This window comes from Chenopodium quinoa, unplaced genomic scaffold (assembly GCF_001683475.1).
Source record: "Chenopodium quinoa cultivar QQ74 unplaced genomic scaffold, ASM168347v1, whole genome shotgun sequence".
NCBI classification, from domain to species: Eukaryota; Viridiplantae; Streptophyta; class Magnoliopsida; order Caryophyllales; family Amaranthaceae; genus Chenopodium; species Chenopodium quinoa.
Genome location: NW_018742770.1, coordinates 4,080,139 through 4,092,470, shown reverse-complemented (window position 1 = coordinate 4,092,470; position 12,332 = coordinate 4,080,139). Strand labels below are relative to the sequence as shown.

General features: G+C 35.7%; 1 protein-coding gene across 3 annotated transcripts in view; it reads left to right on the top strand.

Moving 5' to 3' along the window:
- LOC110724821 (protein SWEETIE-like) overlaps positions 1-10,261 on the top strand; it is a 38,692-nt gene extending 28,431 nt beyond the window's left edge. For all 3 annotated transcript variants that reach the window (XM_021904296.1, XM_021904297.1, XM_021904298.1), the window contains 14 exons: positions 626-682; positions 1,096-1,182; positions 1,269-1,397; positions 1,526-1,729; positions 1,836-2,291; positions 4,616-4,681; positions 5,591-5,688; positions 5,768-5,864; positions 5,959-6,094; positions 7,263-7,567; positions 7,661-7,795; positions 7,879-8,043; positions 8,153-8,278; positions 8,958-10,261. In XM_021904296.1, coding sequence (XP_021759988.1) covers positions 626-682; positions 1,096-1,182; positions 1,269-1,397; positions 1,526-1,729; positions 1,836-2,291; positions 4,616-4,681; positions 5,591-5,688; positions 5,768-5,864; positions 5,959-6,094; positions 7,263-7,567; positions 7,661-7,795; positions 7,879-8,043; positions 8,153-8,278; positions 8,958-10,043 — 3,147 coding nt within the window. In that variant the 3' untranslated portion in view covers positions 10,044-10,261. The remainder of the gene's footprint in view (positions 1-625; positions 683-1,095; positions 1,183-1,268; positions 1,398-1,525; positions 1,730-1,835; positions 2,292-4,615; positions 4,682-5,590; positions 5,689-5,767; positions 5,865-5,958; positions 6,095-7,262; positions 7,568-7,660; positions 7,796-7,878; positions 8,044-8,152; positions 8,279-8,957) is intronic.
- The last annotated feature ends 2,071 nt before the right edge of the window (positions 10,262-12,332 follow it).

The following is a 12,332-nucleotide window of genomic DNA, read 5'->3' as shown; positions in this document are numbered from 1 at the left end:
GGCAATTTTTATGTTTTTGTGATATATTTAATGATTTAACTCAGTATTATTAGAAGCTTGACAAGTACTTAAGGACGTCTATTGACAACTATTGTATGATGGAGGGAATATAAATTTCTCAGTGTATGTCAATTGCAACAAGTTATCAAAGTGGGGAAGCCATTTTGGGACCAAAAAAACAAATCGAAACTAGCTGTTGCTTTACCCACTTCTACTTTCATCCTAGTTTGTTAAACATCTTTTGCCATTACGTCACAATTAAATCACCTTTTTCTAACACACACACTTTTCCCTCTCTTACTTTATCTACCTTTTTCTTACCTCCACCCACTGATTTTCCATTTTCCTTGGTCTGCAAATCTATTGTTAGTGTGTTGAACAAAAATGTATGTACAAAATGAAGAAGGGGTTGGTAACTTGATATCATGATATGCTCATATTGAAGCACCAGGCTCCAAGAATACAACAGTTGTGGAAGAGGCTGGAAAATAATGTCATGTTACTTTTTTTAAATATAAAATGGTGACTAGTAATTAGTGCATTCCTGAAGCTTATATCATCTTGTTTACAGAATGTGCTTATATCATCTTGTTTATTGAATGCACGTTTTCTTTATCACTATCAGTTTGGAGAAGCACCTGATCCTGAACTCCCGGGAGGGCTTCTATTAGAACAATATCAGGTGCGTCACATGGAACAATCCCTACAATTGCACCATGCTATTGCTTCCCTTTTATTTTTACCGGGTTCTTCTGATTAAAAATGAGTGTTTTTCTTTATTAAATGCTGAAAACCACTAGTTAAATCATTGTCTTATAAGAAAATCACCTTTAAATTCTTTTCTTTTTTTTTTTTTTTTTAAATAATCCATCTTTTATCATCAGTTCTCTTCTTCTCATGCCCTTAAGGAAGATAATTATTATGTAGTGCATTCATAAGGGCAAAATGGTCAATTCAGGTGATAACAAGCAAGGATATAACAAAGGGTGATATGGAAAATAATAAAGAAATCTGATTGAATTTAAAAAGTGGTTTTGGACAACAGCTTAATCGACATGATAAATTAATGCTGTGGCTGTGAACTTACTTTGCCAGGCTCAACTTGTATCTGCCCTTCGCTCTGCTTTGAACATGTCTTCAAGCCCTATTCTTCTAGAGGCAGGCTTGCAACTGGCAACTAAGGTTCAGACTAAAACATTTGCCTTACACTGTCTTTACTTCTATCATATTCTTAAATTTTAAGGATATATTTTTTTTTTTTTTTCCAGATATTGACTAGTGGTATAATCCGTGGAGATCAAGCTGCCGTTAAGAGAATATTTTCATTGATCTCCAGACCACTAAATGATTTTGAAGACCTTTATTATCCTTCTTTTGCAGAATGGGTGTCCTGCAAGGTTTGATTTAGTTGCATTACATTAGTTAAAGATTATCTATAAAATTTCATTGTCTTCTTATTTCTGAATTATGTTGTCTGGTTTGATCTAGTTTAGTTTATGACAAATGTTTAATTATGTGGTTATAGATCAAAATAAGATTGCTTGCTGCACATGCTTCTCTAAAATGTTATACATACACATTATTGAGGGGAAACCATGCTGACGTTCCAGATGAGTATATGGCGCTGCTTCCTCTATTTTCCAAAAGCTCCTCTATATTAGGAAAACGCTGGATTGGGGTTCTGAAGGACTACTGTTATCTTCGCTTTAACCTCCACTTAAAGAAAAGTGTAAGTCAGAATTTTGTGATCATAACTCTACTGCTTCATTCTTGAAGTCCTATTGTTAAACATTACTTCCCTAAATTTCAGTTCTGACCATTATCTTATGTTGCAGTGGAAACCATTTCTTGAGGGAATCAAGTCACCACTGGTTGCTTCAAATTTGAAACCTTGTCTAGACGAATCTTGGCCCGTTATTTTGCAAGCAGTTTCTTTAGATGCTGTTCCTGCAGATATCAGTGTGAACAAGTCATTGGACCAAACTGAGGATAAAATGATGAAGAACCTTGTGTCTGGATACAGTATGGTTGAACTGAATTCTGAAGAATTCAAGTTCTTATGGGGATTATCTTTGCTTCTTCTTTTTCAGGGGCAAAATGCTACTGTTGATAAGCAAATATTGCCATTAGCTTTAGATAAATCTATTTCCGTTGAGTCACAGTTTGAAGAAACAAAGCCCCTAACTTTGAAGTTATGTGAGATTTTGCTTCCAGTTTTTCGATCTTTATGTGCTGAAAATTTCTTCAGCATGGGGTTCCTTACAACGGAAATTTGTAGAGAATTACTGCAGGTATGTTGATTCGCTTTCCATCTCTCTTCTCTATTTCCTTTGTGTTCTTTGAAATTCCTTTTGGTGCATAAGGCTTTTTACAGATAGACAGGTTGCCTTGTGGTTTTCATACATTCACAATCTGAGTTTGATTTTGGGTTATTTAATGAGGATGTGGCAAACTGGCAATCGATTGTTAAATAATAGGGTATAATGTGGGATATGTCATAATACTGGGTTAAGTAGGATGTAAAATATGACCTGCATCCACCGCTAGCCATTCTTTTGATATACTACCTCCGTTAACAGTTATTTGCAACATTTACTAAAAAAGGGTGCTAACTATTATTTGCAACAAAATTATTTCTTTCCTAATATAGTAATTTTTTATGATAAAATGTCCAAAATACCCTCATTTAAAAATAATTAACACATACTACTATACATAATTACAACTTATTATAATCCTAATCTAACTTAGTTATCTTAGCTTTTCCCCCACAAAAAATCTGATTCATCTTCATCTCCCCACCAATCCACCACCTCTTCCCTCCATCTTCATCATCTTCTTCTTGGTGGTGATTGATTGGGGCTTTCATGGTTTTGGTTGTTGTTTTCTGTGGATTTAGGTGGTGGTTTTCGATGGGTTTTGGTGGTGGTTTTCTGTGGGTTTTGGAGGTGGTTTTCGATCGATTCGTGGGTTTCAGTGGGTTCGGTGGTGGTGGTTTTCGAGGTAATGGGGATTTTGGGTTCTGGTTTGGTGGTTTAGTGGTTTTTTTTTCTTTTTTTTTTTTTAATTGGATTAATACTTAAGTACTACCCTTATATTTCAATAATCATGTTTAAAAACTTTTGCCTTGGAGTCCGTGCTATCCCCCCCTTTGTTGCAAATAACTGTTACTGGAGGTAGTATAAACAATTTATCCCACTGTGTATTCTAAGTCCTTCTGAAGGTATCTCGTCAACTTCCAGTTGTTAGTTTATCAACTTCCAGTTATATGGATTGGATTATCTGAGCTGATCAACGGACATTGACATGGGCAATGTAAGAAAGTTTCACTCATTTGATAAATGATAAGGATTGGATTATGTGACACTTTGTAGGGAAAGCACTGTATTGGCCAACTGGGACTGAGGAGTGTGTGGTCAACGTGCCAAAGAATAATTTTGTGCATTCTTGGCAGTTTGCTTTCTTGCATTGTTATTTTTTGTTTTCTTAGAAATCTTAACAATTTTTTGGTAGAATTGCGCATATGTCAATAAGGATGGTTTACTTTGTTTCTAAATCTTCTTCTTTTTTTTTTTTCCCAAATTTACTTCGGTGTTGGCACCCTTCTTTGTATGTCTGGAAGGACATTTACCTCTTATTTTGAGAGAAAGAGAGACTTTTTTTTACTAGTGCCTCAAATAATTTGTCCAAGGCTTGCCTAGGTATTAGCTTCCATAAAATGCACATTTGAGGAATTTCAGGTCTAGCATTTGAGAGGAATCCCTAGATCTATGAAATGAAAGTGCAATCTACCATTTATAAAACTTTGGCTTTTGTTCAACGAGGAGAGGCAATTTGGTTGTGGGCTTATGGCTAGGGTTCCTGGAGTCGACTCCTGTGTGGCTGCTTAATTATTTTCCTTTTCTTTCTCTATGCTGTTTATTTGTGTCTTCTTTCATTTTTGTGCTGAAATTTGAGGCTGAGTGATATACGCTCTTGTGTAAAAACGTTGCCAAATGAAACTTCAAGGATAATGTTTCTCTGTTGTTGACTTGCAACGTTAGAGTGAATGGACAATAATTAAAATAAGCAAATAACTTAAAGCCTTGATTAGTCAAACCTTTCCTCTTACCCATGGTTGAATTTTTTCTGTACAATTTATCAGTATACCTTCTTTACCTTCTTTACTTTGAGGCTGAGTGATATACAGTGTGCTCTTGTGTAAAAACGTTGCCAAATGAAACTTCAAGGATAATGTTTCTCTGTTGTTGACTTGCAACATTAGAGTGAATGGACAAATAATTAAAATAAGCAAATAACTTAAAGCCTTGATTAGTCAAACCTTTCCTCTTACCCATGGTTGAACTTTTTCTGTACAATTTATCAGTATACCTTCTTTACTTTCTTCCTTAAACCACGTGACAAAGAGGCACGTTGCAAGTTTAACTGAAAGAATACAATATAATGTCAAGTCCGTACATATGTGCTTGTGCTAAAAACATTAAGCTTTTGACAAATTGGGCACAAGATGTACTAATGCGTGAACTCTACCTAAGATCTGGTAACATAGAACATAAGTAATTTCCTGTATTGTTATATAGCATCCAAACTCTGTTCTAACTTCTGCTCAATTCAGGCCCTCACTTATGCTGGTGTTGAGGAAGATTCATGGGATACACTTGCTGTATCTGCTTTATTTGAGGTAGTCAAAGCTCTATTCATGTTTTGTTTGTATTAATCTAATTAGTTCTTTTTATTTGTTCCTTAACTCTTTTTACTCTGTTTTATCTAGTAACTAATTGGTCATATAGTTGACCTACAACTTCATGACAAATGCTTCTTCCTTCAAAGTAGAATATTGTGAAGTTTGGTTGACAAAACTCCTTTCCCCACAAACACACCATGACCACCCTTTCAAATCCTATTAATTTCTGATAACTTGTCAGGTTTCAATGCCTATGCAATTTATCAGAAATGGAGAGAGTAAGTAATTGATCAATGATCATCATATGACATATATTTCAAAACTGTAAAGGTCCTTGATAGAATGCTATGTCGAGTAACAATGTGGAAAGATATAATAAAAACCGAAAAGATATGCTTTGAATATATAAAGAATTTAATCTTGTTTAGAACTCTAGATATCATATGGGTGCAGTTGAGAGGATATTGAAAGGCATTGGAAGCTATCCAACCAATATAAATCTAGCTTTCATTTTCTAAGAACACATGCCTTTAGATGAAGTTATTCTAGATGATTGTTCTGAATGATTTCACATTCAACAATTACCATCTTGTGTCCATTTTCTCCTTCGTTTGGTGGGCTGGGGACTGTTATATATTTTATATGGTATGGTTCTACATTTGTTAAACTTCCCATCAATCATTTTAGGCAGGGAACTTAACAAGACTGGGGATTTAGTTACTTTTATGTTATTTGGTGCTATTGTTTCTTTTTGCCGTCAAATATATGTATGGTTCTACATTTGTTAACCTTCCCCATCAATCATTTTAGGCAGGGAACTTAACAAGACTGTGGGGATTTAGTTACTTTTATGTTATTTGGTGCCATTGTTTCTTTTTGCCGTCTAATACCTGTTTATTTGAACAGATTGTTCATAACAGTCCAGATGATTTTCTCAAGATTGACAGCTTTGTCAGTCTAGCAATGGAATTATGTTTGGCTTATCTTTACAAATTCTTTGCAGGGTAATGAAATTTAACGTATTTTCGAACTTTTCTATGATTCAATCAAACCTTATAACTAACCTCTTATTTTCCTTTTCAGTACCGGTGATATTTTACATGACAAATTCCGTAGGGAGGGTCTGATATCTGAGCTGTTTACCATTGCGAAGATTCTGTTGAATCGTTTTGTAAATGCAGTATGTTATTTCTGTCTTCCTGAACTAATTAAATTTTGCTTATGCTATTGCTATTGATATTTCAGCTGTTATATAATAATTTTTTTGTGCACAGAACCAATTAAATTTGATCCTGGCATTCATGATAGCTGGTTACAAGTGTGCTCGAAGCGCTGCAACGGAAGCAAGCTTCTCAAAGACAGTTGAGTTTGTTGTAAAAATTTGTGTGTTGTTGAACAGCTTTGTTGAAGGTAATGATTTTCCATTTGAATTTTAGTTATCCTTGATACTTCAGTTCTATTTATATTATACAATAATTCTTGGACTCTCCAATCAACTACATTGTACCACTGTTGAGACTGGTATGGATATGTAAATGGGTCTGACTCATACTAAAAAGGATTGTGGTTCATCCCACAAAAGGAATCCAAATTCCAGGAAAGGCATAAAAATAAAATGTGATTTTACTTTTCAGTAAGATTTCATTTGAGTCATAGCTCAATTTCAAGCTGATTTAGTGATGATTTCCTTTACTGTCAAGTTAGATAATTCTTACTGTGTAAAGATGGTTTTCTGTGCTTCCTTGATCTCTCATTCAATGACCCAGAACCATAATTTAACTGGAAATGAAAGTCAATAAAATATCTGATAGGACTGCATTCAAAAACCTTTGGAAACTGGCATGAATTGACACGAAACCTTAGGGCTTTAAGTCACTGAAGAAAGATGACAGCTTCATTGTGGCCAATCATGCTTGCTGCTATAGCGTTGCATTTGTATTTAATTCATATTATGAAGGGAGAAGGTTTTTTTTTTTTTTTTTTTTGCCAAGGGTAAGCTATGAAGAGAAAAGGTTTACTGCTTGTTTAGGGAGTGTTGACTGGTCAAAGAGGTAACTTAATAAATTTTACTGTGTTCTATTTTTCCCTATTATATCCCTTCATATCATTACCCTTTTTTGGGGGACCTTTCATATCTTTACTTCCTTTCTTTTTCTTAAATAAGCAAACAAGTGATGTAAAAACAAACATCAAAGATACCATAGAAAAAAGAAATAAACTTGCTTGTGTTTCCATTGTCATATAGTACAAATTTAGGCACCTATTAACAGTTATAGTTATAAATTATAATCCTTTTAAAGCTTGGATCCATACCCGGGTTTGACACCTGCATCCTTGACTGAGTAACATTTGTCTACCAATATTATATGAGTGGATAAATTCTAAATTAGCAATAATCATAGTTTTGTTACGTTTATGATTAACAAATTTGTTATGATATTTACTTTTGTATTTACATATAGACATTTGATTCTTGAGCTTGTGGTCTCATAGCCTTTTCTCATTAAGGCCTGCTAATTATACATCACTATATAATTTATTAAATAATTAAAAATATGTGTATACATTCTTAATGCAGAGAAATATGTTCTAAAGCTTGATGATATCCATCATTTACAAAGTATCATTGGCGCTTGTCAAAACTTTACCAGTGATTTTGCTAAAGATTGCATTGAGGCGATACATCTGTTGGAAAATAGAAGGTCCAATGTACGCAGGCTTCTGTATGCAAAGCTTGCTTTTTGCCTGGAGCAAATGTTATCCTTTGCTGACCTAGTATATAAGATGGAACTTTGTCCAGAGAAAAAGAGTGCTAAGAATGTAGCTACTTTCCTTGGTTGCACTAGATCTATCCAGCTTGTTATTATGGATGCTAATTTACAGGTAAGGGAATGTTTTGTATACATGCATAGCAAGCAAGTTTGCAGCCAGTATTAACTGCATGTATATAATTCATGGTGGGGACTTTTCTGTCAGGTACAAGCGATTGGATTGCAAGTGCTCAAAAACATGGTTCAGAAAAGTATTAATTCGAAAGTCAGCTCCTTCCCATTGCTGCTAACTGGAGAACTGTTCAGCGATATCTTCATGGTCATCCAGGAAATTATGAGGGTATTGTGGTTGACATATTTTACTTTTTATTTGGATTTTGGCATGTCATTAGTCTGATGTATTAGTATTGCTTTTGTGGCTAGAAACCTGTAACCAGAGAGTCAGCTGCTCTTGCTGGGGAGTGTTTGAGAACCTTGGTACTTATGCAAACCCTTCCAAAGGAAGTAGAGTGTCAAAAAGGTCTTATGAGTTTAATTCTGGAAGCAGTTGTCATGATACTGTCTAGCACTGAAAATAGCCCTTCTGAGGTATTACCATGGGAGCTTTTGATTAGATTCTTTAGAATTGCATGTTTAATGTTAGTATTGACAAGTAGAACTCACAGTTCTAATCCTTTATTAATTGCATTTATTCTAGGAAACAATTGACTTAAGAAACACTGCCATCAGACTTGTCTCTCATGTTGCTCAAGTTCCCTCTGCCGCAGAACACCTGAAAGAGGTTCTGCTTGGAATGCCTGTGACACTTAGGCAACAGATCCAGGTAGGAATTACTCCTGAAGCTAGCTTGCACATCTTGCACCTTTTTTATCTTTTGGTTTAAAATAAAATATATTCTTAGCTCAAGATTGATTTTCTGCTCTTAAAGCTATCAGTTCTCCGAAGTCTAGTATGTTACTATTGAAATTTAAGTGGAATGAGGAGTTACGTGGATATCTTTTAGTGAGGTGAGGAGAACCAGATGTGGATACAGCTTCCTGTGTACCAAAGTGTAATGGTTGGTGGGAATTTATTTGGTGTGTGGGCTGTGGTATATCCCTCCCTGGCTTAAGTGCATTCTATCCAGCCAATGCGGTATTAGAATAAAGAGAGCCCTCTTCCCTGGCAGATTGACTTGCTGATTAACACTATGTGATAAGACCCTCAGTAGATACCTATCCATATATGTACAAGCCATGAAGTTGGTTACGTGAATATGCAGCTTTCATCTTTACTGTGATTGGTGTTCAAAAGTGTAATAAGTTTTGATTCGTCAAGTTATACACTATGAAGTATATACATAAATCATGCCCTTGTGAATACATTCTCAGAGTCAGCAATGTGATCCCCTCTTGTTATTGAAGAATGTATCATTAATTCATTTTTTTTTTTTTTTTTTTTTTTTGTTGTTGTCATGCTCAATTGGTTTTTGGCATTTAATTTTCAATGTGCTTCTGTCGCAGAATATTATCCGTGCATCTGTTACACAAGAACACCAGACAACACAGGTCAAACCTAATGCGGGAACATTGGAAATCAAATTGCCACATCAATCATACGAAAGTAAAGAGGGAAATTTTCCTGCAAGTTCCCCACATCAAACTGACGATGATTTTGAAGATGACGATGACTGGGATGCTTTTCAGTCATTTGCTGCAGCAACCAATGCAACTACTGTGGATTCTGTATCAAATGTTGAGAGCCCCTCCATGCTTAAAGATGATGCTTTTCAGGAGTTTTCAGGCTCAGCACCTTCTACTAATTTACAAGAGACTGTTTCTGAACCTCTCCAAAATGATAAAGAAGAGGTGCTTCAAGGATCATCCCAGAAAATTGATGTGTTTGACTCTGAAAGTAATGACTTATCTTCTAAAGCATTTGAAAGTGGTGAATCCGATGACTTAACTTATATTTCTGGAGGTGAGTCCATTCTGAATGACAATCTTGCCTCATCAGATTCTCAGCAACCTAGCAACAGTTCAATACAAGTAAATGAAATCAATGTTGTGATGGAGGATTTGATGAACAAGGAAAGCCCAAGTAATTTGATGAGCTATCAGGTGCCTGCAGATCCATCACTAGCTGACAACTTCCTCAATTCAGGTCATCAGCTGCCAGAAAAAGCCGATTGTGAGGCTTCCAATTTAGAAGTAGACCAAATGGATGCTGATCAGTCCATGGAATCTGCTGGTAAATCTATACTTGAGGGTTCTGCTGACAATGAGAGTATTGTGACTCCTGATAATGTCGACAGCTGCTCAGAATTATCTGTTAACCGAGATAGTGTGATGACAAGTAAAGCATCAGATGAAAACTTCCTTGATTCAGCTCTTCAGACCCCAGAAAATTTAGCAGATCTTGAGGCTTCCAATTTAGAAGTAGACAAATTACATAGTGATCAATCCCCAGATTCTGCCAATGATTCTGTACTCAAGGCCTCTGCTGACAATGAAAGTATTGTGGCTCCAGGAAATGTCAACAGCTGCTCGGAGTTTTCTAGAGCTGAAGCGAGTGATATGGCAAGTGAAGCGGAATCCCGACATCCATGAGACAGATCAAAATGTGTTTTTTTTTTTTTTCCTTTTTGTAGAAAAAATATTTTAATTATAGAGTATTTTACCAAAAAGATTCAGCGTGGGATTTTGTTCCATGATAAACAGATCTGCTGATCTACCCACACGGCTACACTCTAGAAGAATACTCGAGAGATTGTATATGATTTTCACCCTTCTGCAATCTGAGAAAAAGGTATCAGAAATTAATCTAAGAGATGACAGTAATATCACTAATTTAATTCCTCAAATAAGAATAAGCACATAGTAACGATCAGCAAACGAGAAAGAGCATACACAGGAGTGCAGGACAATTACTTTTGATCTCTGGACGTACCACCACAATCTCATTCTCACCAGTGCACATAGCTTCTAAAGCAGACCATAGGGACTACTGCTTGCCTTTGAGATGAACTCTTGAAGTGATCCTAATTTGCTTACTGACTACTCAACCTTCTGTTCGTAATTTACTGTCATTTGTAGTCGACACAAGTAGCTGATTTGTGCCTATGGACAAGGCATACAAAATAGTTTTGTCATTTGAGGGGATGTCGTCTTTACCTTAAGACATGATTAAGGATGAATGAGATGGTTTCGGGCACTATACACGACTCCCAAGGCCCTTTGGGAACCCATGGAAGTACCTATATGCATAATCTCACCATGTGAAAAAATGATGTACGGAAGCCAAATTTATAAGCTATTATACACAAAATCGGAGCAATTTAGGAGGTGTCGGGACCCAGTGTCAGAAATTCGCGGAATTTTACGAGATGCATCCCAAGGTCATATAATGTTGTTTTAACCCATATCAACCACTAGTCAGCTACATAAAGACCCCTTGAAAGCTTATAGTCAATATAAGTGGCGTGTACAAAAATGAGTAAATTGAATACTTAAAGGCAAATTTGATGGTTCTTCCTAGGGCTGAGCAAAACTACCCGAAAAACCCAAAAACCCGAAAAACCGATCCGTAACCGTTTCAAAAATTAGGGTACCCGATCCGATAATCATAACGGTTCGGGTACCCGTTTCGATAATTTGTTATCGGGTATGGTTATTGGGTATCATTTTAAAATTAACGGTTACCTGATCCGTTCCAATAAGCATGTTTTTGCCTTTTTCCCCTACTTAAATCTATTTTTTTTTAAATCTAAACTCTTAGTTTACTATATAATTATTTTATAATATCAATGATTTGTAATATTATTAATAAATTGGTCAAAATTATATGTTATTGTTGTTAATTAGTGGTAAATTATATTATAATAACTACATAATTAAGTTTAATTATCATTATTGGATATCCTATTGGGTACCCGATAACGGATCCGAAAATTCGGGTACCCGAACTTATCGGTTCGGGATATGGATATCACTTTTAGGGATTTTGGGTATCGGGTACCCAAACCGTTAAAACTAACGGTACGGGTACCCGTCCCATGCTCACCCCTAGTTCTTCTACTTCTTCCCACCTAATTGGACTCCCTGAGGGTATTATGGTCTATAAGAAGCTTCTCGACAGTTTTTGTTTCTGGACCAAAATAAGGGAAAATTTACAATATACAATCTTATAGTCAAAATAATTTACCGGTTCAAAACTTGCGCCGATTTCATTAACTCAAGCCTACCACAAACATTTATGACAACATATAATGATCATATATGGTTCCAAATAGCATTATATGACCCCGAGATTTATCTCTAAAATCTAATAGCTTTTCGACATCGGGCCCCGAAACCTTCAAAATTTCTCAAAATGCGTTGACATTAGCCTTCAATTTTGGAATTTTTTACTTTTTTCGTCTGGAAATAAAAATTGCCGAAATATGTACCATGTTCCCTAATACCCTCCGGGATTCCAATTGAGTGGGTGGAACCATCCTATTTGCCTTTAAACGACCAGTTTACCGGTTTACAACTTACACCAATTAAATTAACTCAAGCCTACTACGGATATTTATGACAACATATAATGATCACGTACATATGGTTTCAAACGACATTATATGACCCCAAGATGTATCCCCTTAAATCTAAAAACATTTCGAGACCGGGTCTCGAAACATCCCAAATCTCTCAAAAAGCTTGGATTTCAAATTTGGATTTTTTTTACTTTTTTCGCCCGGAAATAAAAATTGCCGAAATGTTTACCATGGTCCCTGATACCCTCCGGGAGTCCAATAGGGTGGGTAGAACCAACCAATTTGCCTTTAAACGACCAATTTACTGGTTTACAACTTGCACCGATTTCATTAACTCAAGCCTACCGGCTACCACGAACAT